Raw genomic sequence first — 26,829 nt, 5'->3', positions numbered from 1 at the left:
AAGACCTCTCTGAATAAACTGTGAGCTGAGACACCAGGCCCCTGTGCCATGGGCTTCTATGCTACACTCTCTCTCACCACCCTGAACTGTATTTGTTTGTTGAATTGCCTCCCTCACTGACTGTGAGTTCCAAAGGGGCAGAGACCCATGTCACCCACAGTGCTTGCTATCCACCCACACCTAGTTGGGGCCTGGCACATAGTAGGTGCTCTATAAATACTGAATGGCAGTATACACATGAGCTGGGGAGTTCTCAGGAAGGACAGTCCCTTCCTGCCACTCCATACCCCCCAGCCAGTGCTGAATGGAAGTTTGGGCAGGTAAGAAAGGCAGCAAGAGGCAGAGACCTGACATCAGGAAGCTTGGCCAGGGTTACGGTAGTCTCTGAGCCTGAGGGGCAGTGACAGCAACAGTTCCAAAGATAGGAAGGAAAGAAACGTTAGCTAGCATGCAATCATCTTAGTTAGTTGGGCCTGCTGTAACAAAAACACCATAGACTGTGTGGTTTGAACAACAGACATTTATTTCTCATAGTTCTGGAGTCTGGACATTCAAGATCAAGGTGCCAGCAAATCAAGTGCCTGGTGAGAGCCCATTTCCTCATGCGCAGATGGCCATGTTCTCATTGTATCCTCACGAGGTGGATAGTGAGAGCAAGCTCTAATTTCTCTCCCTTCTTATAAGGAATTTGTTCCCATCATGGGGGCTCCACCCTCACGACAGTATCTAAACCTGATTACCTCCCAAAGGCCCCACCTCCTAATACCATCCCTCTAGGGGTAAGGATTTCAATATATGAATTCGGGGGAGCACAAATATGCAGCCTATGTAGTGATAAATGCTTACTCCATACCCGGTGCCACAGTAGTCTCTTCGCACAGATTATTTCATATATTCTTTGAACTATCTATAATTTAGGAATTGTTACCCTGCATTTGACAGATGGGGAAACTGAGGCCTCAGGAAACAGGTCACATAGCTAGCAGATACAGAGTCAGTATTCAAACCCAGTTCCAGCTTGTTTCCAATACAACTGATTCAGTTCTGATGCCATGTTCTTACGTCAGCCTTCATTTATCTTCCCACCCTACCCATTTTCAAGAAATAAACTGGGGGGTGGGGGGTGGGAGCAGCCCAGTGGCTCAGGTGGTTGGAGCTTCTTGCTCCTAACTCCGAAGGCTGCCAGTTGGATTCCCACATGGGCCAGTGGGCTCTCAACCACAAGGTTGCCAGTTCAACTCCCACAAGGGATGGTGGGCAGCGCCACCTGCAACTAACAATGGCAACTGGACCTGGAGCTGAACGGCGCCCTCCACAACTACGATTGAAAAGACAACTTGACTTGGAAAAAATCCTGGAAGTACACACTGTTCCCCAATAAAGTCCTGTTCCCCTTCCCCAGTAGAAAAATCTTTAAAAAAAAGAAAAAAAGGGATTTATAGATGATGTGATACAGAATTGTACACCTGAAATCTATGTAATTTTACTAACAATTGTCACCCCAATAAATTTAATTAAAAATAAATAAATAAATAAATAAATATTGGACTTATTTAAGAGAGAGAGAGAGAGAGAAACTGGGAAGAGCACTCGCGTGGAAGCCACAGCCTGGGCTCCCCTCCCAGCCCTGCCACGAACCAGCCGTGGGTCCTGGGGCCTGTACATCACTACCCGGTTGCCAGGCTCATCTGTAAAATAAGAGGTAGGGTCAGGTGAAGTTGAAAAGGCGCCATCCAGGTCTTCAAATCTGCAAGTCAGCCTGGGAAACATGTAGCAGTCATACCCCACGGCGGCCCCCCACCCTCCTCATTCCCATAACTGAATCTAAAAAAGAATTGGACCTTGGCTCTGTTTTGATCTGTTTATTGATGAATCAAATGAAAACTAAAAGTCACGTAAAAAGGTATAAACTCATAAATGTGGTTAACAGGGAGAATGGGTACAGCACTGGGAGGAAGAATGAGGTTGGCCATACCATTGGAGGGAGGAGGAGGAAGGGGAGGAGGGAGAGGAGCAGGGAGAGGAGGAGAGAAGGTTCTGCTATAAATCCCACAGCTCAGCTTTCAGTTTCTCATGTCACCCAATCATTCTTTCCTGGACAGAACTAACAGCTGGGAATAGTTTAAGGGCAACCTCTAGTAGTTTGTCTACAAGATATGGGAGATGGGGAGTTGGAGGGAATATGGGTATATGATTTTGAGGCATTCTCTCGGTTGAACCTGTCACTAGAGCCCTGTCTATGGTGAACTGAGAGTCAAGAAGCTTAATCCTGGTCCCAGCTCAGCCACAAGCTAGCTGTGACCTTGGGCAAGTCACTTCCCCTCTCTGGACCTTTCCTTGGCTGTAAAACAAGCAAATTCAACTCTATGGCAGGTTCTACTCTGGCTTTAGCAATGCCAAGTGTGTTGGCAACCTGAGCTAGGCAAGGAGACTGGCTCAGCTTTAGAGAAATAAAACTACTCACAGGCCCAGCCAGAGGGATACAGTGCTGGCCTTCACTGGAGCTCACTCTGTCTGTGGCAGCAGCAATTCAGAGGGTGAGGGTGAGTATAAGTGCACACACCTGAGAACTCTCTTGCTGCAAGAGTGATCATTGCAGAGTGCTCTGAGGGCACCCACGTTTTGCTCTACACAGAAGGCAGGTCCAGGGGATGGGAGGTGATCCAACCACAGCAGTCACACACTATGTAGGAAGTGGGGGTGCAGGGCGCCTTGGAGGCGGGAGGAGAGGGCTGTGGGCTTTGGGGTGGGGTAGGGAGGTAGAGACATGCCAACACCTCACCATGTGCCAGACTGCCCATTTCAGACACCCTCCCCCCGTGAAATAGAGGCCTGGGCCCCTTGGTCTAGTTGAAGCAGCTCTTCAGGTAGAGATGCCACATTTGGCATCAAGATCCTTGATTCCTGTGGGGTTGGTACCATCGCAGCAGGGGTCAGGGTTGTCTCCATTGGCTGGAGTCAAATGAGGTAGGCTGACTCAGTCTCCCCCTTGCTTTTCCTTGCTGACAAGCGGGACACTCATTTGTGGCTGGCCACCCTCCCACCCCGGCTCTGAGCCTCAGGGCCTAGGGCTGCCAGCTCTTCCTTGACAGCGAGGCAGGCCTAGCCTGGTCTAAAAAAGCTGACCATGAGACTGGGAACAGGCTGCCATTCCACAGCCTGCATGTTTGTGTCAGCTGTGACAACTTCAAGGGCAAAGGGTCCCCAAATGAACAGGTCGGGGGAGAGGAGTCTACATCGGAGGTTTCTGTTTGCGAAGGGAGTGTGGTTCTGGCTCTGAAGTCCTGAGCCACAGTTTCATGGTTAGGTAGCCAGGAGTCAGATTCTGGATGTGTGTGTGTGCGTGTTTGTGTGCATACACCTGCACGTGTGTGATGGGGTGAAGGGGATACTGGGGGAAAAGACATTGAGCCTGGCCTACCTCAGTAAGGGGACTTCGCACTCCCCAGGTGAAACTGCCAGAGGCCCATAGCTGACAGCCTTTGGCAGATTCTCCCAATACCCAAAATTGGGGCCCTTTCCATAGGGATGCTGGTCCCCAGTTCAAGGTAATTCAGCAAAGCTTTATGAAGTAACTTCTCTATGAAAGGCACAACGGAGGACCCCAGGGGCTGTGAGAGGCCTAGCAACAGCGGCCCAGGACCCTGGGGGCAGGGATTCCCCCACTGCTCCAGCTCACTGCTCCAAGACCTTGAAGGACAGGGGGGTGCCACTCTTGGCAAAGGACTTCATCAGACTGCTGGGGTAGATGCACCCGAGCTTTTCTGGAGTTGGGAAGCCCCAGACCCTGTAGAGAGACAGGCTCAGGCGGTCCCCAATATAGAAGGGGCCCACCCATTTGGCACTGCTGCCGTTCCTGGGGAGAGACAGCAAGAGGACCTGGTCCCCCACGTTCCACTCCTTCTCCTGGCTCTCCCGCTTGAAACGCCTGTTCTCCGCCTTTTCACTGGCCTTGTCAGCCACCCTCCAGTGGAGCTCCAGCAGCTCCCGCATCAGTTGCAGCAGGAAGACATCCATCTTGAGCCCTTCGATATTTGCACTGCTCATCTCCCACCACAGGGGCTCGGTCAGTCTCCCCTCACCCCCTGTCAGGATCTGGAATGGCGTGGCCTGGGTGGAGGAGGCCCTGAAGGCCAGGTGCAGCAAGGGCAGGGCAGCCGCCCACCTCTTACCATGCAGGAAGATGAACTCCTTGAGGGCCCTCTTGAATTCCCAGTAGGCCCCTGAGCTTGTCAGGCAGGGAAACTGGAGGTCCCTACTCAGGGAGGCCGTCTGGGCTCCCAGGGCCAACCCACAGCTCACCAAGACATGCCGGGCAAACTGGGGGCCCTGGGCGGCCTCCAGCCTCACGGGAACACCCCACCTGGCAAACACATGCTGAAGTAGCACCTGGGCCACAGCCGTGTGCGTGTAGGGCTTCAGTGGGAACGCCTCTACCCACCTGGTATTGGGGTCAGCCACGATCAACACATGCTTGTGGCCTTCCTCGCTTATGGTGACGGGACCCACCACCTCGATCTGCAGGTTCGACCAGGGGGCGGTCGACCTGAGGGGCCACAGGGACTCGATAACCTTCAGCTCGCTGCCTAGGAGATTTCGGGGGATGCAGAATAAGCAGCTCCTGCAGTAATCTCTGACATGCTCCTGCATCCCGGGCCACCACCCCAGCAACCGCAATTTCTTGTAGGTTTCCTCAGGCCTCTGGTGGGCCCCGACGGGGAGGTCATGCACAGAGAAAATCAGATCCCTCCGGAGTTGTCTCGGGACTACCCAGACCTTGGGCTTCTTCTCTCCCTTAAACAGAAGCAGGCCGCTATCCTTGTCCAGACTGAGCGAGTTAAAGGCAGAACTGAAGGGTGAGGAGCCAGACAACTTCTGCCCGGCCTGCAGCTTGGCAATGATATCCGCCAGGGTGCTGTCGCTCAGCTGTAATGCCCGCAAGTCGGGCCTCTTGCCCATGGTGTGGGGAGACACTACGGGGACTGGCACATCCGTTGGCAAATTCCACCACTGCCCACCCCCCTGTGCACCCTGCTTGGCCAGGGTGTCCACTGTCACAGCAAACAGGGAGCCACGGTAGGAGGTTCGGTAGATAAACGGAAGGGATGAGAGGCCGGAGGTGAGGGATATGATGTAGGAGAGCAGGCTCGGGTGAGGTAGTGGGGCCCCATCAGAGGACAGGAAGCCCCGAGCCTTCCACAGGGGCAGGAGCTCCCAGAGGAGGCTGAAGACCCAGTTGCAGTGCGTGAGGAAAACCACCGGGAGGTGGGACTGGCCGAAGCGCTCCAGGCCGCATGCCACGGCAGCCAGGTGGGCATAAGTTGGTGTGTAAGGAGAGCAAGAGAAGGAAAGGGAGACAGGGGCGCTGGTGGGAGACAGGACATAGAGACCAAAGCCAGCACACCACTCATCCTCACGGTAAAAGCAATAGCCCGACATGTGAATGCAGACAAAAGTAGACAGGTCGGAAAAAGGAGGCAAAACCTGGAAGAAACGAGGCATGGAGGACGCAGGCGTCAGCAGTCGGTTTTCCCCCAGCAGGCCCTGGAGAAGTGTCAATTCCAGGGCCCTCTTGCCTCTATCCTGTACCAAGAGGGACCACCGGATCAACCATGCTTTGGAAACCCTTCGGCCCTCTCGTGCCTCAGGGTCCACAGTGGTCCGGGCAGCATAGGAAAGGTCCAGGACCACTGGGGTGTCTCCAATGCAGCGGGAAAAATGCTTGAGGGCCCAGGCCACAGCATAGGGGCTGTCTCCCCCCGACTGGGGGCCCTCGCTCTCCTCATCGGGGAGGAGGGGTTTCGAGGTATAGGCAATGGGGTGCTTCCTCCCTGAGTGCTCCTGGTAGACAATGGCCGTCAGGGCCACTTGGCTCACCGTCACCTCCAGACGGAAGGGCAGCTGGGAGTTGGGGGCTGTCAGGCAGAGGGCAGATACTAGGGCTCGCTTCAGAGACAAGAAGGCCTTCTCGTGCTCCTGGTCCCACTGCCAGTCTGGCTTCTGCTTGAGGAGGCTATGCAAGGGGCCCACAAGGGCTTCATAGTCGGGGATGACATCCTGGTGGGAGTCCATGAACCCCACAAAGAAGGAGAGTGCAGTGAAGTTGCTGGGGATGATCATCTGGGCCAGGTGGGTAAGAATCTGCTGGCAGGGGGCCTTCCCATCCCAGGGGATGCCCAGGGAGGGAGAAGCCACTGCTGGTAGGAGATCGATGTCTAGGGCCCCGTCCGGGGGGTCCTGGAGGCTGAGGCACCGGAGGATTTCCTCTGAAAGGGAAGGGCACTCGGCCCTGAACACCGACACCAGTGAGGAGTCCAGGTCCTCTTCCTCAGCTGGCCTCTGTATGCCCTGCCCCTCCCTCTGCTCCTCGTCCAGCCTCTCCATTGGCTCTCCGTCCTGTCTCTCCTCCTTCTCCTCCCTGACTTCTACTTTCTGAGGACTCTCCAAGGGCCCTGGGTCAGTGGCATCATTCAGTTCAGAGATGCTGGCCGAGCTGGGAGGAAGAGTCTTCCACACCTTCAGGAAGTTGCCAATGTCAGTGTCCAACCTGCACCAGAACAGCGGAGTGGAGGGGTCCGATGGAGGAGGGAAGGGGACAGCCCACACGAAAGGTCATTGAAGGGGACAATCACCCCTGTGGAAACCCTGTAGAACCCCACCCCATTGCTCAGCGCCCCTGAGTCTGGGCCAAGTGCCAGCCTCCGACATGGCAGAGCCTTAGTTAGGACCATGCCCTCACATGCTTCCTCTACGTGCAGGGCCTCAATATTAGAGATTCCGCTGTGCTTTGAAGGCTTATCCAATCAAAATCTCATTGACCAAGGGACATTTTCAACCAGTTTCAAGCCAACATTTGATAAGAATTAGATGACTGATGCTCCCAATCTGACCCCAGGATGAGCAAGGCAGGGAGAGCTCAAGAGAGGGAAAGAGGCCTGACAAGGGACTTGGGAGGACACAGCAGACAAACCTCCTCTACATCACTTCTTTTCCAAACCAGGAAAATGGCACTAGGGGGACCTGGCCCAGGAAGCAGTATCCTGTCCAGAAGGTCCACCACAGTCCCCTGGTGGGCTCAGGGATCTGGGAGATGGGGAACAAGGTGGCTCAGAGGGGGCAGAGGCCAAAGGATCTGAGTTACTGCAAACCAGTCCTGCGGATACCAGCAAAGTGACCTTGGGAAAGTACTTGAGTCTCTGATTCCTCATCTGTAGAATGAAGACAGTGGTCATGTATTTCTAACTCAAGGTGTGAAGACCAAAGGGAATAATAAATGTGGAAAAAATTCTCCTTGGCATATATTCTAGAAACAGCTGTCCTTGTACACAATGAAACAAGAACAAGGCTGTTCACTGCCTTGTTCCAATAGCATAACCCTGAAATCATCAACGGCCCTCCACAAGAGGTCTGATAACTGTTGAGTACTCATGTAATGGAATATCACACGGTCATTAAAGAGAGCCATGTGAATTAACATCTGGAAAAAAACAATAAAAAGTTGAGTACCAATTGTGGAAGGATATATACAGTACTAAAGCATGTGTGAAAAATTGAAAAACAACAAAACCACACTGTAAGTGGTTTATAGATGTATAAATAAGTGGTAGAAGTGTAAAGACGTGAAAAAGTTCAATCATTCTGCTCACTATTAAGCACTAGACAAATGCTAGCTAGCACCTAGGGGAAGTTTCTGGTCAGTGCCAGAAGGGGCAGGGAGGCAGGAGAGGCCCATTACCTATTTGGTTTCCTCAGAAACTCGTCCAAAGTGGGGCCATCACGGCCCAGGGGGTCATCAGGCACCATGAAGAGATTCCCCGCAAAGGTGAAGGGCAGCAGGCTGGACCCGAGAGAGAAGAGGCACAGTCACAGAGGAGCCCTTGACTCACCCACACCCCACTGCTGCCCGGGCATCTCCACGGGGGTGGAGACCCAGCAGTGCTGGTGGGCACTGCCCCAAGGCCCCTCTCCCTGCCCCAACACCCCCCTGCCAGAGGCTGCCTGACACTCAAGGGGAAGGAACAGCCTAACCCCCTCTCAGCTGCCTCACCGATCTTTGACCATCAGTTTCTTGGAATTATTCATCAGAATGTGGAGCTGCTCATTGGTGACGATGATGCCATCCGTCTCTTCTGCCAGCTTTACCATGAACCTGCAAGGATACAGGGAGTCACTAATGGCCCAACAACCAGGCCCTCCTTTCCCAGGAAAATGAACTTGTAGTTTCACATTGAGGCGTGTTGGACAAAAACTGCCCTTGGTAGTCAGGAAGCCGTGGCTCAGGAGCCCATCCCCTCATCTGTGCAGCCATCTGGGGTCACTACTAGTACCTGGGAGGGTGACCTGGGATGCACACCCCCCGACTGTCTATACGAACACAGACCCTTATTTTACACATAGGCGTTCGCATATACACGCACACACACAAACCCACACACTTGTCCACACCCACACATGAATTTTTACTGCTTCAGTGTCCACATCTGTAAAACATAAAACACCTACCCTATATTGCTGTGAGGATTAAACTGAATGACAGCACATTCAGTGCCTGCTACACAGCTCACACACACACATTTTCCGTTATTACTCTTCACCAATGCATATCACCCATGTACATGCGGAGACACACATACGTACATATACTATATGTATACATGTATACACATATAAAATGCATATAAAACCACACACCTGAATAAACAAACCCATTTTCCAAGGATCACTTCTACTGGAAAGAGGACTGTGACCAGGAAAGAAAGCAAAGGCCACCCACTTAGCATTCCCTGAAGACGGCCATTCAGGCGGCTCCAAGCATGTTATTCCATTAGTGCCCAGCAGAGGGGGCCATCTGCAGAAAAGCCACCTTCCAACACAGGAAGGAACCTACAGGAACTTAAACACCTCACCCAGCAGGCTTGATCTTGAAGGAAAGATGCCTGAGCTGCCCTGCCCACCCCTTCCCAGGCCTGAAAGCTGAGTAGGGGCCAGGTTTGGGGAATAGTGGGGAGGAACACAACTTCTCCCTGCCCGGCATCGTAGGTGCCTAAGTGGAGCCAAGACCTGTGTCTAACCCAGGAGACTACAGCAGGGCCTTCTCTGCCCCAACAAAGGCAGCACAGACTCACACCCCCCACCCCACCCCCGTGCACAGTGGTTGTGCAGTCATGTTGGGGACTTGGTGCTTAGGATTGACAAGTAGGGAGGCATTCGGGCTTTAGCTAGGAAATGGGGCCAGTCTAACCATTTTCAGAACCCAGCCAGAACTGCGCATATACCTCCTCCCAGTACCAGGGATGGGGAAGAGAAAGACTGAAGCAGCTCCTTGAGGCATGAACTTCAACCCAAACTGTCACCCAAAACCATCTGTTTAGGGAAGCAGCTCACTCGAAGCACCGAAGCACCAAGAGTCACCTGGCCTAGTCCTATTCAAAGCAGTGGGTCTTGGCCCATACGACATGGGGAAAGAAAGTCTGTTAACTAAGGGAAATGAAGTAGCAAAGTCCCAAAGTCAGGAATGCCCATTGGCTCGAGTAGAGCTGACCTTGGAGCCGTCTCCTCATTGTGTCCTTCTCTCTGCCTACAGAGGGCTAAGCGTCATCCTCTTTTACACGACCCCCTCAAACATGTCTGCCTCCATCTCCCAAAGCAGACAAGCCAGGACTCCACCTGACACACCAGTCCAGACTCCGGAGCCCCACAGAGAGAAGGCCTGGGGACTGGCACACCTGTAATCATAGGTGGTGATCTTCTTGCCGTTCTCAAGCTGGGAGGGGGTGATTGAAAGCATCTTGAGGGAATGTAGCTTCGTCAGAAAGTGACTCTCTGGAGGTGAAAGGCAGAAGACAGAGATGGTCACAGGAAGGGTTAAGTGGAAAAGGCCGCAGTGGGGACAGTCAGGGATAGGAAAAGCTTGGGCTGGGGGGCAGTGCACAGCTCACCTCTCACCCTCCGGTTCTTCTTCAGCTGCCAGGTGGGTACAAATACAGTGACCTCTCGGTGTCCCCGGTTCCAGAAATACTGCACCGCCATAGCAATGCCACGGCAGGAGAAGAAGTGCTGGAGGCCGTGCCTGTGGGGTTGGTGAGAAGTAAAGGAGCAGCTGCCTACGCATGGAATGGCCCTGCCTCTCCACCCCTCCCTTAGAGCCAGCCGGGGCAGCACAGTGGGCAATGCCAGGGCACCAGCATCAGCACCACAGGCACCAAAAATGCCCTTCTCCCTTCCTTCCATCATCAGCCCATCATCCTTCCAGCACCTATTGGGTAAACTCATCTACTGTGCGCGCGCGCGCGGCCCCCAGGGCAAGAGGAAGAAGGCGACCTCTATACCCAAAGAGCTCAGGTTAGAGCTGAAAACAAACGTTCACTGACCACCTACTGTGTGCGGGGAGTGTATTCAACACAGACATTAGTCTACCGTGGTCTTGCATATATTTATGCTAATGCATACACAGCAGTAAGTATTATAGAGGGAGGGCGATGTCTAAGGGTTGGTCAGGAAAAGCTTCATAGAAGAGGTCTGCACTAGGACTAAGGTTCGTGCTAAACATTGGAAAGGCCTGGGGTTGTCTGATGCCATGCTATGCAAGGCAGACTGCAATGGAAAGAGAGTGGGCCTTGGCAGTGAATGGATCTGAACCCAAAGGCCAGTTAGAACCCTTACTGGCTCTGGGAACTTGGGCAAGATTGGTCACCTCTCTGAGCCTGTTTCGGCTTCTGTCAAAGAAGAACAGAAACCTTCATTTGCAGGGTTACTGTGACAATTCCACACACACACTGCCTACCGTGCAGTAGCCACTCAACATGGGTCACTTCCCCTCCCATCTTTTCCCCATTTGAACCCCATGTCACCCACACACAGAGGTCAAGAAAGGATGCCCACAATCTGTCCCCCCAGGGATTCCCTGCCACAGCCCCCCAGCATGCTCAGCCTCCCCCAGACCGTGGCTACTCACACCATGGCCACGCTGCTGCCATCAATGACCACTCGCCGCAGCCTGTGGTTCCCAGGTTCCCCCGACAAGTTCAGCTCAAAGGGTGTATTGAGGGCCTCGTGGTACCTCTGGAAGCTGGTCACTGTATTGTTCGCCTGTGGTTGTCGAGGGGGCTGCCTCGGGGCCCCCTCCCAGGCCCCCAGGAGTCCGCCCACCTGAAGTTGGTGCTTACTACTGGGAGCCAAGGTACTGCTGGACTGGGGACTCTGCCTCCTGGCCTCTCCCTGGCCCTTCAAGGAGGCACTGCCCCTTGACAGGGGCTGAACCTCACTCAGGAGTTTGGCTGCATCCAAGGCTGGGCCTGGATCTGTGGGTGCCTTCTGAGCTGCAGGCATTTTTTGAGCTCTGGAGGCTTTGGGGGCTGCAGATCCTTTGGGAGCTGTGGATCCTGTTTTAGTTGCAGGCCCAGTTTGAGCTTTGGGTGTTTTGGGGCCCACAGGTGATGTTTTAGCTGCAGGCATTTTCTGAGCTGTGGGGGTTTTCGGAGTTGCAGGCACCGCGTGAGCTGCCGATGCCGGTGGCCCCACGGCTGCCTTCTGAGCTGTGGGCACCACTTGAGGTGCAGGCTTTGCTGGAGCCGAAGGCACTTTGGGAGCAGCAGGTTCTGTGTGGGCTGCTGGCATCATTTGGGTTGTAGGCACTTTGGGGGCTGCAGGCGGCACTTGGTTTGCGGGTGGAGTTTGAGCTGGGGACACTGCTGAAACCATGGGCACTTCAAGAGTTTCAGGCACTGTTTGAGCATCAGGTACTGACTGAGCGGTTAGCCCCGGTTGAGCCACAGGCCTCCCTTGAGTTGTAGGCACGCCTTGCTCTCTGGGCAATGCTGGAAAGGGTGCCTCTTCTGGGCCCTTACAATCCCACTGCACACTTCCTTGACCACCCGGCTCACTTCCAGCTTGGAGTTGGTGTGTAGAGGTCAAAGGTGGCCCTATCTGTGGAAGTCCTGGGCTAGCCTTGTCCTTTATACCCGAGCCCCCTGAGACAACTAATAAACTCATGACTTTTTTGGGGGTCTCTGGCCTCGGGCAATTCTGTAGGGTTGCCTCTCCTCCCGGTCCCCCATCTGGTCTACAATCTGGGCTTTCCACACTGGGCAAAGGAACAAGCTCCTTCTGCTTCCACTCCAGGTTTAAGGGCAAAGGACTCTGCCCTGGTAGTTTGAACTGAATGGGGCCCAGCGGCCTCTGCCAGAAGGGGAAACTGAAGCACGCCTGGGACAGCAGCCAGGCCAGGTGGAGAGAATGCAGTTCATTGATCCTCCAGAAGGTTGCAGCAATAGCCCCCGGCCACAAGGGCCCAAAGGCTGGCCCAGGAGCCCAGGCCTTCCAGGGAGGGCACACACCCAGGGCTGACACTGGAGGCGGGAAGGGGAGTTTGTCTTCCACCCTCTGGACCTGCCTCTGCTGTGACAAGGTTTGTGAGTGGTTCACAGAGTCCTGGTTGCTGGCTGCGGGCACTGGCCCTTCCTTGCAAGCACTGTCCATACCACCTTGGTTGTTGGAACCGACCCTGGAGGAAGACCAAGTTTGTTGGAAAGGTGAGGTGGTCAGTTAGGTTCCAAACACCTTCCTTGGGGTGGGGGAGCAGGGGTGGGAGCAGAGAAGCTAGACTGATTGTCCAGAACTTACCGTACCAGCTGGTTTGCTGTCTCCTGCTGTGCATTCTGGCCTGGGGGGGCTCCCAGGCTGGTTAATCTATTTGAATTTTCTGTGCTCCCATTCTGGAGGGCCCTCATCTCCAGGAGGGGCCCAGGACCATCTCCCACGGACATCATGGCTGGGCCTTCCTTCCGCTGGTGGGGAGGGCAGATCATGACCTCCGGGTCAGAGCGGGCGCTGGAGGTGCCGATGCGGCTGAGCCACTCAATGATGTCCTCCTTGCCCGCAGCGTCCCGCACCAGGCTCAGCAGCAGCTCCTGGACCGCTGGGGGCAGCTGCAGCAGGTCCCCTGCATACTGATCACCACGGATCCAGACCAAAGCCCCAAAGGCCCGGGTTACCTCGGCCTCCCAGATCCCCCGGGGGGTGAGCAGAGGGGCAGGGCCCCAGCGCAGCCGCCCCACCAGCTCCTCCAGCCAGTTCTGGGTCATGATGAAAGACTCAGTCAGCCCGCCCACCATCAGGGAGCCAGGGGGGCCAGGCACCAGGTAGGCCAGGGTGCTCCAGCAGAGGCAGTCGAGGAAGAGGCCCTGGGCCCCAAGGAAGGCACAGTGCAGGGCAGGCGGATAGCGAACCTCCTTCCATAGCTCCGGGCTGCACAGGCCCTTCAGATACTCCTGAAGCCACAGTGGGAGAACACAAAGGAAGTCATCCCTTTACGGGGCGGCCACTGGCTGCCACTTCCCACCCAGAAGGCTCACCCCTCGCCAAGCAGGTGCCCTCCCCTTCCTACCACAAGCCAACGAGTTCCCCATGGCCAGCCCCCCTCTCCTTGGCCCTGCCTCCTCACAATCATTCCTTTCCAGGAGAGTCTGACAGAATGGGGGAGTCCTGGAGGAAAGGGGAACACCTGGGTTTGGAATGACGGGACCTGGTTCTACTTCCAACTTGACCTCAATAGGTTAAGTTCATTGTGGGAAATGTATCTTCTGCTCAGGGCCTCAGCCTCTTTACTTGTGTAACAGGTTAAACAAGATACTCCTAAGGTCCAGTCCTACTCTGGCATTCTAGAATTGTGAAATAACTAGGGAGAGCGGGATTGGACCCTACTGAGCACCCTCCAGGTGCCAGGAACTTACGTGACCTGGGGCAAGTGATTTATCCTCCCTGTACCTACATTTCCGCATCTGTAAAATGGGGAAAATAGTTCGGCCTCAAAAGGCTATTATGGAGCTTCAGTGAGTTAATACAAAAAAAGTGCTTAGCCAAGTGCCCGGCACAGCCTATTCCCATTTTGCAGGCTCAGAAGGGCTATGCAGCTTGCCCAAGGACACACAGCTAGAGGGTGACAGGGCCAGGACCACAACCCACATCTGTCTGACCCTGAAACCAGAGCTCTTCCACCTCCTCAGGCTGACTACACAGTGACTATAGGGTAAGCCTGTGAGATTCTGGCTTAATCGCCCTCCAGAAGGTCTCTAGCACAATCTGTACCCGTAACCATGGTAACTTTGCTGCCCAGAGGGGCCAGAGGAGGAGATAAGTCTCTGGGCCCGCATCCAGGGGAACCCCACAGATATGCACAATGGCTGAACTAGAAGGAAGGCCCCTGGCTCTCTGGGCAGACCAAGCCCTCATGTTCACACGAGGACTCACACACTCAGTCTTTAGCAGTTGCTGGAATGGGAGAGGTCGGGTTCCTCCATTAGATGGCTGAGTTCCACCAGCATGCTCCCATGAGCTCCAAGGGAGTTTGAACACTCCCTCTCAACCAGCCAGTTAATGTTGACAGTGTTCACTCTCCTGTTCCTCCATATCCCCGTGTCGCTAACAGTCATGATCTTCCTGCTCCCCCCTGACAGTCCCATTAGGGAGCAAATGCACCATTCGGGATCTCCAGCAGTCATCCTGAAGACCACTCCAGGCCCTCTGCTTACCTCCGGCCTATGTTGACCTCTTCCACCTGGCCCAGGATATAGACTGCCAACTCTTTCCCCAAAGAGCCTGAGGTCCGGGTCTAACCCCTTTCCAACCAGTCCCAAACCAGCTCAAAACCTGACTGAGATCCCAAGCGAACTCCTCCCACCCAGAAGCTCAGCTGGACCCACTGCCTAGCAAGGGTGAGTCTGACCAGGTGAGGGATCACCCTCACAGGTCTTAACAAACTTGCCCCCCTGTGCACCCCACATTCTAACCACAGGGAAACAATATGTAAACATGAAGAGACGTGCTGGAGAGGAAGATTATGGGTCGTTGCTTTCTCTTTGTGCAAAGAGCTTAAAATATTTATTGTACCATTAACTATTCAATATTTTTTAACTAGAAGATATACAGGAACTGAAATAATTTTCAAAATAATAAATCTGAATATTTATTGAACACTTACTCTGTGCTGGGCTCTTTACACACACTATCTCATTTATTCCTCTCTCAGCCCTGTAAGGAAATCACTGTCATCCCTATTTTAGATGAGCAAGGATGGGCACATGTTCAAGGTCACACAGATCACAGGCTGGGACACTCAGCCGCGCTGACTCCAACGTCTGGGGTCTTAATCACGACGCTGTCTATACTTTCAAGCCAAAAAAGAAGGAGGAGAAGGAGGAGGAAGATGAGGAAGAAGAGGAGGAGGAGGAGGAGGAAGAGGAGAGGAAACAACAGGCATTTACATCCAGAAAATACCTGGAACAATTTTCCTGCTTAAAAGCCCATCTAGGACTTTTTCCAACAAGAGGAGGAAAAGTAGAGAAGAGGCAGGAACAAAATAAGCACAGAAAAAGAGTGGTATATTCATAAAAATATGTTGCACAATGTCCCGCAGATTCTTTGTCAACCTGTAAGTTAAATTAAAAACACCACCAAATAGGTTAACACTGCTCTATACTTAATCAAGTTGCTTTATTATTTAACACCTGACTTAGGATTCTTCCTTCTCTGAAGCCAGTTACCATTCATTGTCTGCTTTCCAGAACCACCCAAAATTATACTGCAGAATACTCAAAAGCTCAGAAAATGACAGCACCAAGAAACCCTGGAATTGGGAGTGAAGGAGAACATAAAAAGAAAGGTGGACTGAGGTAAAGTTGTTTGAGGAGCAGTTAAGATCCAGGGGCCAACCATCCCCCACCACCACACACAAACAGGCTGGGCAAGTACCTCCCTACCCACTGGAGATTTGTTCTCTACAGAGCTGAAAACAGGTCCTGGGATTAGAGGTTTATCATATCAGCATACTTGAGGGTGTGAGTACCATACAAAAAACCATGGAGGAAGGGAGGAGGGCCAAACAATGATGTCTACCGTGAAAGCTCATTGCAGAGAAACTCATTCTTCCCATTCAGAAATTCAGCAGCCAGACCCTGACCCTCTAGGATAAAGAACAGAGAAATGCATTCTAGAAATCCAGCCAGCCCAAGAGCAAAGACCACCAAACAGGTTCCCTAGTAGTCAGTACCCCCAGACCTCTGTATAGCCAAGCTCAAAATCAACATGCCTCAGTCAGCTCCCGATCGGCATTTTGACCTTCATTCTTAATCATGACAATATTATCAAACATATGAAGAAAACTTCTAATGTGAGGCAAACATACAGAAAACATACAAAAAGGGGTGGGAAGAGACTTGAAGGAAGAGAAAGTCAGGAAGAAGAAAACTTCAAACGGTCTCCTCCTATCATTAGTCTCCTCAGAGATAACAGAGAATACTGTACAAACTGAACGAGAATAGGCTACTATTTTTAAAAAGGAAATACAGAGAGAACATAAATGACTTTTAGACATTACAAATATGATGGCAGAGGGGCAGCCAGTTGGCTCACTTGGTTAGAGCACGGTGCTCTTAACAACAAGGTTGTCAGTTCGATCCCTGCATGGGCCACTGTGAGCTGCGCCCTCCACAACTAGACTGAAACAACTACTTGACTTGGAGCTGATGGGTCCTGGAAAAACACACTTAAATAAATAAATAAATATATACATTTTCTTGCCATATATATATATATATATATATATATATATATATATATATGATGGCAGAAATCAGAAATGAAAGACTCAAGAAAAGGGTTGGAAGATAAAGTTAAGGAAATCTCCAGAAAGCAAAGCAAAAAGTCAGAGTTGGAAAATAGGAGAAAAAATAAGAAAAGTGAACCAGTCAGTCCAGAAAACCCAATGTCTGAATAGGAGTTCCAGAAAGAGAGAAAACAGAAAACATAGGGGAGAAAATCATCAGTGAAACATTTCCAGAAAATGCCCTAAATCTGAAGTACATGAGTGCCCAGATAGAAGGACCCACTGAGTACAACAGTAACCAATGATGGATGAAGAGAGATCCACATAAAGGGGTCTCACTGAGAAAACTCAGAACAGTGGGGGAAACTACAAACTTCCAGAGAGAAAAAAACCTCACATACAAAGGACCAGGAACCGGAAAACTTCAGACATCTAAAAAGCAAGAAGTCAGTGGAGTAATGCCTTTACACTTCTGAAGGGAAATAATTTTCCATTTATAATTTGATACCAGCCTATCAATCAAGTGACCTTCAGATATGCAATCCCAACATTTTTACCTCCTATAAAACCTTTCTCAGGAAGCTCCTGGAGAGTATTTCCCATCAAACCAAGAAAGGAGAGCAACATAGGAAAAAAAGCAAAGGCAACCTCCAGGATGATAATGAAGAGAAATCTCAGAATTTACTCATCCTTTCAACAAATCATTACTGAGTACCTACTGTGTGCCAGGCACTGTTCTAGGATGATGACTACCAGCAAGCACAGAGGACAACTAGTTCAGGTTAGAAAGGACTCAAGAGACAAGGAGGTTGAGAGCAGTCATCAGCACACTCTCGCTCTGCACCATCTTTCTATAACTTGAAGCTAATGGTGGATGTGCTCCACCCACCCAAGAAAGAGAAAGACATTTGGTCCAGGAAACAAGACATCTAACAAAGAAAAAAGGCAAAGAAAGGCCAAGCATGACAGCAAACAAAAGTCTCAGGATAACAGCTCTGCAGGTTGGATAAGACAGAAGGAAGGATGTCTCCAAGAAAAATTTGGAACTGAAAGCACACCAATAGATTGACCTTATAGAAAACTGTAGCAAGAGGCCACTGAAAGTTTTAAGAATTGGCAATAGGTACAAAGAAAAACAAGCATATTGAAAAACAAGGAGTTCTTAACCTCAGTGAAATAAAAAGGAAAGAAAACATAATCATAGTACATACCTTTCAATGTTTAGATGTTAATGATACTTGCATAGACATAATGATGCAACTACTAAATATAGATTTAACAGAAAATTGAAAAATAACTATATTAAAAATAAAGAGGGGATGGCAATGTAAGGAAGTTAAATCCTCACCTACCATAACAGGAAGTAAAAAAAAATATCTAAAATTGATTCATCAAAAGATAATCCTATCTAAAATTTTGAGGGCAATGTGGAGATGTGTAAATGCCAGAGCAAACATTGTCTACAAGGAAGCGCATTTGAGAGAGAATTGAGAAGAACAATGCAGGGAATCGCTGTGTTCTATTGTGAACTTTTTCAAAATTATTGGACTTTTCAATTGCGAATTACTTTGATAAAAGAAAAATTAAGTTTAAAAAAAAAAAAAAAAAAAAAAGGAGGGTTAGGTGCCCACAACACAATTAGGTATGCTGGTAAATGTTTAACAATCAGCCGGTTGGGGGATTAGCCCCGATTTGTAGCATATGCCAATTCCTGTGATGTAAATACTCCCACCATGGCTGATTTCAAACTCCCAGTGGGACTCCACAGGCTTGCAAACTTCCTGAAATGTTAACTATGGGTCAGTAGCAGCCACCTCCAGCATACCTCTGGCCATTACCGACTTCCATGGTACTGCTCACAGTTAAGTGTGGAGCGGAGACAGATGAACCCTCCTTTCCACTTGCTGATTTCACTCAGAAGCCAGGCCTCCCCAAGTGTTTGTTTTTGCTACGTGGGAATATGATTTCAGCAATGTCTTCATTGTTTTTTAAATCCCACCACAAGAAAACAATGTAAAGGCACTCTTGAATTCTACAGAGATTTTCCTGGAAGACCAACTACATGTATTGTATAAACACACCCAGACCCTTCTCTAGATGAGCCTGTATCCTTCCTGACTCTTCCTTCCTCTCCTCACCAACAAGCCATCCCCATTCTCACCCCTTCCTCAATCTCTAGTCTCACTGAGTTCTTGCTGCCTGTTGGCCATTATCAAAGTGCATGATTCTGTGTCCCTACAGCTGAGACTGGGGTGAGCCACAGCATCTCCACATGGAAAACACTAGACATCCTTATACTTGGGAAATTTTCCTGTATCACATCGCTGAAACTTAGAGAGCATTTAATCCAAGCTTCTCACTTTACAAACAAAGAGACCAAGACTCAGAATGGGAAAAGGACTCGCTCAAAGTTACACAGCTAGGTAACAATAACTGACATCTGTACTCTACAGTTCTCCACATTTTTCAAAAGTACTTAAGCATGCATAATTTCAGCTGACTCTCACAACCCCTCCATGAGGTGGGTGATAATATATTATTTTATAGATGAGAAAATAGGCTCAAGAGAGGGTAAATGATTTGACCCAGGTCACCCGATTAGAAGGTAGCAAACGCCAATCTCAAACTCTCCCACCATACCCCTCTGTCACAGTATAATTTGGTGATAGCAAATTAAGGCCAGAGCTTTTAACTCCTGGGACAAAGCCTTATACTCCCCACCTTCCCTGTCCTCTTGCTCCAAACCTCCAGCCATTTCTTCTTTCTGCTCATTCTGTGAAATAAGGGAGGGAGTTGCTTCAGATATCTTTGTGCTATGTTTCCATCTTAAACAGTGCCTTTCCCCAGGGGAAGACAAAGGAGGAGTGATAGGGTAAGGGAATTGAGGAAGCGACAGGTTACAACAGCAGGGCCTGGGATGTAAGGGAGGGATCCTTTAGGGAGGCAGTGTGAGCAGGAGCAGACAGGCCTGGAGAAGTTGATCCCAGGATTTAAGCAGGGGGCAGGGGAGCTGTGCACCTCAGCAAGTACCAGTCCCATAAAATGGTGACCTGTTGTATTTCAAATTAACAAAATCATTAAGAACCCTGAACAACCCAAAAGGCTTCTCTTGTTAACCCATCCTATCCCAGCTACTGAGAAGTTTTAATCTCAGGGGCTCCTGAACATCTATTCTCAGGACAGACACCCCTCCCCTCCCCCCGGCACCTCTGTCAGAATTGGAAAAACTGCTGACGCAGCAGCTCAACAGAGGGGCTGAGGGAGGAACTTTCCAGCCTGGCTGCCTGCTGGCCAGCGTGTTCTGGGCCTCCCCCACCCATGGCCTTCACCAATTAGTATATTGGTATAGACCCAGCTAGGGAAGGAGTGTGTGTTGGGGTGGTCTGGGGCAGAGGGAGGCAGTAGCATTCCTACCAGGAAAAGATAAGATAAGGGAATCTGAGGGAAGCAGGAGACCTTGGCCATGATTGGGGGTCAAAGAGAACCTGAGAGGCACAAGAGGAAGAAGAGAAGCTTGTGAGAGAAGCCAGGGAGAATACAAGAGGCGCACACTGTGACCTGGCCTATCTGCGCAGTGCCCAACCCCATACAGCAAGCCCTTTCATCTGAAAGCCCACAGCCCTCCTCCCAGATTCCCACCCATCCCCAAGGGCTGCTGCCTTCCAGAGCAGCTGCACCCCCACCCCTGAGCTTTGCAAAAAGCTGTCGATGGCATCAAGAGTATGGGGCAGGGAACCCAGAGCTCTGGGTTCTGGTCCCAGCTCCCATCATCCCCACCAGCCTGACCCTGAGCATTCAGGTGAGCCCCTTCCCCTCTCCAATGCCCAATACCTCATCTGTAAAATGCCAGCATTGTTTTAGCAGCATATCTAAGGGCCCCTCCAGTCCCTGCACCCTAACAGGCTCCAAGGGACAGCCCCAGATTTCAGGAGACTTAAAAGGAGACAGAAGGACTGTCTTGGTGGAGAACAAAGAGGTGTGTTGCAGAGTCCGTAGAAATGCAGGACCTTAAGTTGCTCCCCAGATGGAGGAGGGGAGCTGTGGGTGCTGGGGCCCTGGCCAGGGAAGGCTCATGGGGGTACACACCCTGCGGAGCCTCTCTCAAGGCATTTGAGGGGCAGAAGTGACACGCAAGAGAGGGGTGGGGCAGAAAAGAGAAGGAACCAAAGGGAAGAAACCAAGGCTGCAAATCTGGAAAGGCAGGAGGATGGCCCAGTACCTGCCCGCCATACTGCCGAATCCAGGTCGAGGAACTGCTGGGGTCCCCTGTCTCCCCGGGGGCACGGGAGCGGGAGAGAGGTCTGGCAGAGAGGGACGAGTGGGGGTGGAGAGAAGCTATTTACCTTGGCTTTGCCCAGGTTCTCCCTGGGCCCCTCGAGCTGCAGCCAGAAGTAGGGGGTGTCCGGGCGGCTCTGGAAGGCGTTGAGTTTGACCCTAAAGATGCGCTGCACTTGGAGCCGCTGCCGCTGCACGCGGGGCTTGGATTTGGTCGGTACCATGACCCATTCCTGTGCTGGGGGGTCGCCCCCGGACAGGAGCATGGCTGCCCCGCCCGCCCCTGAAAGGAGGGAGCCCAAAGTGTCACCGGGGTCCCCGCGCGGGAGGCGCCCCCGCCCCCCGCCCACGGAGCCCAGGCCACGCCCCCTGCTCCCGGAGGCGCGCCCCCCGCCTCGGCCTAGGTCCTCAGGGCTAGCGGACCCACCCGCCACCGCTCGGGCGCCCGCCCTCTGGAGCTCCGTCCCTTTCGGCGGCGGCTCCTGGGACAATCTCTTCCTGCCAGGGGTTGCAGCTGGGGGTGGGACCGGTCGGGCTCCCGCCGCCCTTCCCTCCGCCCCCAGCCTTCCCCCTTCACCACTCAGCCAGCCCCTCCAGGATGAACTCCTTCTCAGTCGGCTGGGCAGCTTAACGGGGCGAGGAAGGCGGAGGGGAGGAGGAGAGGGGCGGGGGGAGGGTCCTGGAAAACTCTGCCATCCACCCAAGTTTTGGGCTCAGAGCCAGAATCCAGGGGTCAAAGTTAATTTCCTTCCACGTTCCCCTTTCCCTAGTGGAAGGAAGAGGAAGAGGAAGGAGGGAAATTCGGGTGGGGGAAAGAGGTCTTGGTTTCACGGACCTGGCGGTTCCTCACTCCTACCCAGCCGCCTCCCAGGCCTCCTTGGAGAACGGGGACCTGTGCTACTCCTTCCCTCGAGGAAAGGGTTAAGGGAGAGCAGGGTGGGGAGCCCAGGAGGCCGGGGCCTGAGGAAACTCTGGGCTGGAAACCGAGCAGGAAGGGGAGGGTAACAGCACCGCCTCCCCACCCCTCCCCCCAAGTCTGGGGACAGCCTGGAGCTGGCAGGCAGCCCAGACCCTCCTGAAGCCCCCAGGACTGGAGGGGCCTCCCCGCCCGAGTTTTCAGACTTGTGTTGTTTATGAAAGCCCTTTTTAGCAAGTTTGAGTTATGTCCTGAGGGGAGGATGGGATGAGGGTCTGGTGGGTAACACAGCCTCTGAGGGTTCCCTCAACCCTTGACCCAGAGTCAGCCGCTTGGCATCAGTGGTCAGGGACTAACCCTGGGCTGGGGGCCACCTCCAACACCGGACCCCAAAGGCATCCCCAGCACAAAGAACACCTTATGCAGCCCTGTGGCCTGAACAGAACCTGGCTCTGTGGAGGGCACCATCTATGTCCTGGAACTCAATGACCTTTATTTTCCAAACCAAAACCAAGAGCAATCTGACAGATACAAGTGTACCTACAGGGATAAAGGGCAGTGGGCTTTAAATTAGGCTGCCCGGGAACATCTGTGCTGAGGGGCCATCATGTGTTTGTGTACCTACGGGAAAGGGCCAGAAGTGCCCCACAGCAAGGAAGGGGCCCAACTAAGGGAGAAGGGACGGGCTCACAGCACTCCTAGTCTGGACGGAACTCAACCCATCCAGTCCTACCCCACTTCTGCTGCTTCTCCCTAGATTGGAATCCAGATAAGGAAAAGGTGATCTGTGTCACCCTGGCTCCAAGGCCTTCTGCTCTGTCCCATGTCAAGTTCTTGACCTGCTCCCTCTACAGCACCTTGAAGCAGAAGACTCTCAGAGTGAACTTGTCTCTCTCCGCTCTTACTATTAATACCTCTAACTGCTCTCCCTTTATCAAAGCTCCTGCCGTATTGTGCTTCTCCTCTGAAACAAGGTAAGAGCCACCACGGACCCCCTGCTCCCCACTAATAAACATTTACCTCTTGTTGCCCTCTTCCAACTGACTGTGGACCTCAAGCACAGTGGCATCTTGAAGGAAAACTCTCAGCTTTAATCCAATGTTCAAAGAGACCATGTGGAGGATGGGAAGAGGTCAAGCTTAGCAGTCAGGTATTTGATAAATGGGTAAAAGGGTAATTTATTGAAACTCTTGGCCTTCGTTTCCTTCACTCATAAAAATGGGGATAATAATACCTACAGCACAGGTTGTAAATCAGACCACACAGACACAGGTACCACACCTGGCACATTGCCTGGCAAAGAGTAGATACCCGATATATTTTAATTTTCCGTTCGTCGATTTTGTTTCTTCTCCACCACCTCAGCTTGGGCCACTCTGCCACCATACTTTCCCAGAGATCCCGTCTTTCCTATCCTTTTGCATCTCACTGCCACCGAGATGTCACCAGCCTGGCTCCTACGTCGGGCTCTCCTTACCCTTCTTGCTAAGCCATTTCCCACCTCCTGCCTCTCCACCTGGAGGTAGTGGATTTAGTTCTATATCCTGGTTCTAGTCCCAGCTTTGCCAGTGATGACTTGTGCTCTCTTAATCAAATAGTTAAGTCCCTTGACCTTTCTGGGCTTCCCCATCTAAACTCATTCACTGAGCCAAATTCATTCACTTATTCAACAATTTCAACAACACATGTAATCGAGTGCCTCGTATGAGCCAGCCAGGCCCTGGGAGTATAGCATTGACTAAGACAGCTATCTCCCTGCCCTCATAGAACAGGTGAAGAAAGAAGAGAACAGGTGTGATTTCAGGGAATGATACATACTCTGCTGGAAATAAAACCAGGTGCGGTGGTGGAGGGTGCCCTGTTTGGGCCTCTCTGGTTGAGGTGATGTTTCAGCTAGAGGGAGAGCAGGAACGTGGGCACTGAGATGGCAACGCGCTATGCTATTAACAATTCTTGATCCAAGTTTCTCCCCAGCTCGAATTCATTTAGTAATTCCTTACCTGCAACATGAGGTTAAATAAAACTTGTTTGATTGTGTTGGAGGCCTCCCTCACCCTGACCCAAATCTACTTTCCCAACCTGGTATTGAAGGATCCCAGCTCAAGTCTAAGTAGAAATAGATATGTCTAGGCATGTCTGGCAACAGGGTAGCATATCCTGCCAGGAGCGGGTTTGCAGAAGGAATGAGAAGCCTCCAGGAGAAAGCTCATCATGATTAAAGGAGGGGCCTGCCCTGTGAGCCTGACAGTAATAGATCTTATCCCTCCCAGGCTCCTGAAGGAGAGGCAGTTCTGTCACCTGAAGACCTCCCCGCCTAGCCCAGACCATGCCTAGCCTAGTTCCTGGGGATGGGGGTGGGGAGCCCTGGGACCCAGGCAGCCTGCTTTGAGCCTTTGTATAGAGTAACCCAGAAGGGAGATGGGCTTCTCCCTGACTTTGCCCGAGTCCCTGAGCAGCTTGTCTTCCAGGAGGCTTCCATCAGAGCAGAAGTGCTTCCCAGAAGCAATGACTTAAGGTGGTTCCAAATGAGCAGACAGAGGCAAGACCCAAGGAAACTGGAGTTACGTTACTGGGGTGGGGGCGGGGGGAGGCTCTCCCACGTTGGTCAGGAAACACATGGTCCTTTCAAAAGAGATCGCTGACGGAAGTTTAAAGAATAGATTTTTTATGGGGATGTGGGCAGAGTTAAGGAAAACCAAGAGACTGGTGCAGTATGCTAGCGTTAGTATGGGAGAAGCTGTTATCACCTGTAGGCCTGAAAGGGAAAAGGGAAGAACTGGTCACTGAAACCAACCATTGGGCAAGAACTGGAGATTTACAAGGCCACAGGTGGGCCTTAGGTGAAGATGCACAGCCACTGACAAGCTGGGGCCCAGAGTGGAGAGGGCCGCCTTCCAATTTCCCAGCAGTACCTAGCATTGACCAAACCTGATCAAAAGTCAAAGGGCAAGGAAGTAGGGTCAAGGCAGACCACTGAGGTCAGCCTCATAGATACAGGGCAGGGTGGAGAAGAGTGAAAAGGAGAACTAAAGGGACAAAGAATAGTCAGCACACCCCTTTGTCCCTTTAATACCTATAGATTGATGGGGCCCAAGGAAACTGGCATTATATGAATTTCTTCTGCTCTTCTCCTCCACCAACAAACACTCTCAGGAACAGGGCTGATTATCCCTGCACCTTCATTCAGAAAACAGGACTTTCAATCAAAGATTTGGGTTCAAATCTCAGCTCTGTCACTGTATCAGTTTCCTACGGCTGTCGTTATAAGTTACCACAAACTGGGTGGCTTAAAACAACAGAAATGCATTCTCTCACAGTTTTGGAAGCTGGAAGTCTGAAATCAAAAAAACATATAAAGCTACTATAATCAACTGGTGCATGAATGGACAAACTATTCAGTGAAACAGACCAAAAAATCTAGAAAAACAGAGCAATTACATACTGAAATGTAGTATGTGACAAACATAGCCTTTTAGTCAGTGGAGATAAGATGCATTTTTAAATAAATGATCTTGGGACAATGGGGTAGCCTTCTGAGATAAAATGAAAAACCCACGCCTCACCCCCTACACCAAAACAAATTCCTGAAGGATCAAAAATTTAAATATTAAAAATTAAATCATAAATATATATGTGCTCCAATGTTCATTGCAGCTTTATTTATGGTGGCCACGACATGGAAACAACCAAAGTGTCCTTCGATAGATGATTGGATAAAGAAGTTGTGGTGTATATACACAATGGAATACTATTCTGCCATAAGAAAAGATGAAATAGGACCATTTGCCACAACACAGATGGATCTTGAGATTATTATGCTGAGTGATATAAGGCAGACAGAAAAAGTCGAGAACCATATGATTTCACTGATATGTAGAATATAAAACTGAAAACAACAAAAGAACAAGACAAACAAATGAAGAAACAAAAACTGATAGACACAGACAATAGTTTAGTGGTTACCAGAGGGTAAAGGGGGAGGGAGATGGTAGATGAGAGTAAAGGAGATCAAATATATGGTGATGGAAAGAGAGCTGACTCTGGGTGGTGAACACACAATGTGATATATAGATGATGTAATACAGAATTGTACACCTGAAATCTATGTAACTTTACTAACAATTGTCACCCCAATAAACTTAAAAAAAATGAAATCATAAAAATATTACAACAAACCATAGGAGAATTTTTTTATTATTATATTGGGAGAGAAAGGCCTTTCTAAGTATGACACATACCAGAAGTCATTACTTAATACATTCAGTTACGTAAATATAGAATTTTTCCCCACGGGAAAATAAACATCATAAACAAAGTCAACTGACAAATGAAAAGTTGGCCAAACATATTTGCCACTTATATCACAGACCAAGGGCTAATTTCCTTAAAATTTAAACAGCTCTTACAAATCAATAAGGAAAAAAACTAGCTCAATAGAAAAATGGACAATGGACATAAACAGTCCATAGAAAAGGAAATATAACTGGTTCTTAAATATTTGAAAAGATCTTCCCCTTCGCCCTTAATAAGAGAAATGCAAATTAAAAGCATTTTTCACCTAAAGAGTGACAAGAACCAGCAATGTTTGCACACACACAGTGTTGACCCCTCTCACACCCTGCTCGCATGCCTTCAAAGACCGCAATTGGCAATAGCCACCAAAATTTTTTTCTTTTTTAAGGAGAGCACACAGTGGCCCATGTGGGGATTGAATCTGAACTGGCAGCCTTGGTGCTACCAGCACCGTGCTCTAACCAGCTGAGGTAACTGGCCACCCCCTCCACCAAAATTTTAACTGGATATACTCTGAGACCCAGTAATCGAACTTTAAGAATGTATTTTACAAATATATTCCCACAAATGCTTTAAAAAAAAAAAAGAGTGGGAGCATTGAGATCTTGTTCCCTGGCATATGTCATCAGTTAAAAAAAATCCAGTTTGAACAAGGATATGTTTTGCAGCATTGTTTGTTATGGCAGATTAAATAATCCAAAGGTAGGTGTTCATACGATAGAATATGTTAGGTTGATGCAAAAGC

At 50.7% G+C, this 26,829-nt stretch overlaps 1 protein-coding gene across 2 annotated transcripts; it reads right to left on the bottom strand.

Annotated features, from left to right (window-relative positions):
* Positions 1-1,847: 1,847 nt before the first annotated feature.
* Positions 1,848-21,851, bottom strand: NYNRIN (NYN domain and retroviral integrase containing). 2 transcript variants are annotated; one of them, XM_074328084.1, is made up of 9 exons: positions 21,711-21,851; positions 20,944-21,158; positions 12,622-13,268; positions 10,955-12,502; positions 9,939-10,069; positions 9,726-9,822; positions 8,048-8,149; positions 7,736-7,837; positions 1,848-6,547 (listed from the first exon to the last, which is right to left on the bottom strand). In XM_074328084.1, the coding sequence occupies exons 2-9, from the start codon at positions 21,139-21,141 to the stop codon at positions 3,676-3,678; spliced, it is 5,697 nt and encodes a 1,898-aa protein (XP_074184185.1). In that variant the 5' UTR covers positions 21,142-21,158; positions 21,711-21,851; the 3' UTR covers positions 1,848-3,675. The 2 variants fall into 2 exon arrangements, with proteins under 2 accessions (XP_074184185.1, XP_019570006.2); XM_019714447.2 differs by lacking the exon at positions 21,711-21,851 and adding an exon at positions 21,303-21,485.
* Positions 21,852-26,829: the final 4,978 nt, after the last annotated feature.

The sequence above is a fragment of the Rhinolophus sinicus genome, linkage group LG03 (assembly GCF_036562045.2).
Source record: "Rhinolophus sinicus isolate RSC01 linkage group LG03, ASM3656204v1, whole genome shotgun sequence".
Classification (NCBI taxonomy): domain Eukaryota; kingdom Metazoa; phylum Chordata; class Mammalia; order Chiroptera; family Rhinolophidae; genus Rhinolophus; species Rhinolophus sinicus.
Note: the sequence above shows the minus strand (reverse complement) of the source record. Positions and strands in the feature narration are given on the sequence as shown.

Coding starts and splice junctions, on each gene's coding strand:
- NYNRIN (XM_074328084.1), bottom strand. CDS start 21,141: ATGCTCCTGTCCGGGGGCGACCCCCCAGCACAGGAATGGGTCATGGTA. Junction 12,503..12,621: donor ACAGCAAACCAGCTGGTACG/GTAAGTTCTGGA, acceptor GTCTTCCTCCAG/GGTCGGTTCCAACAACCAAG. Junction 7,838..8,047: donor AAACTGATGGTCAAAGATCG/GTGAGGCAGCTG, acceptor TCTCGGGTCCAG/CCTGCTGCCCTTCACCTTTG.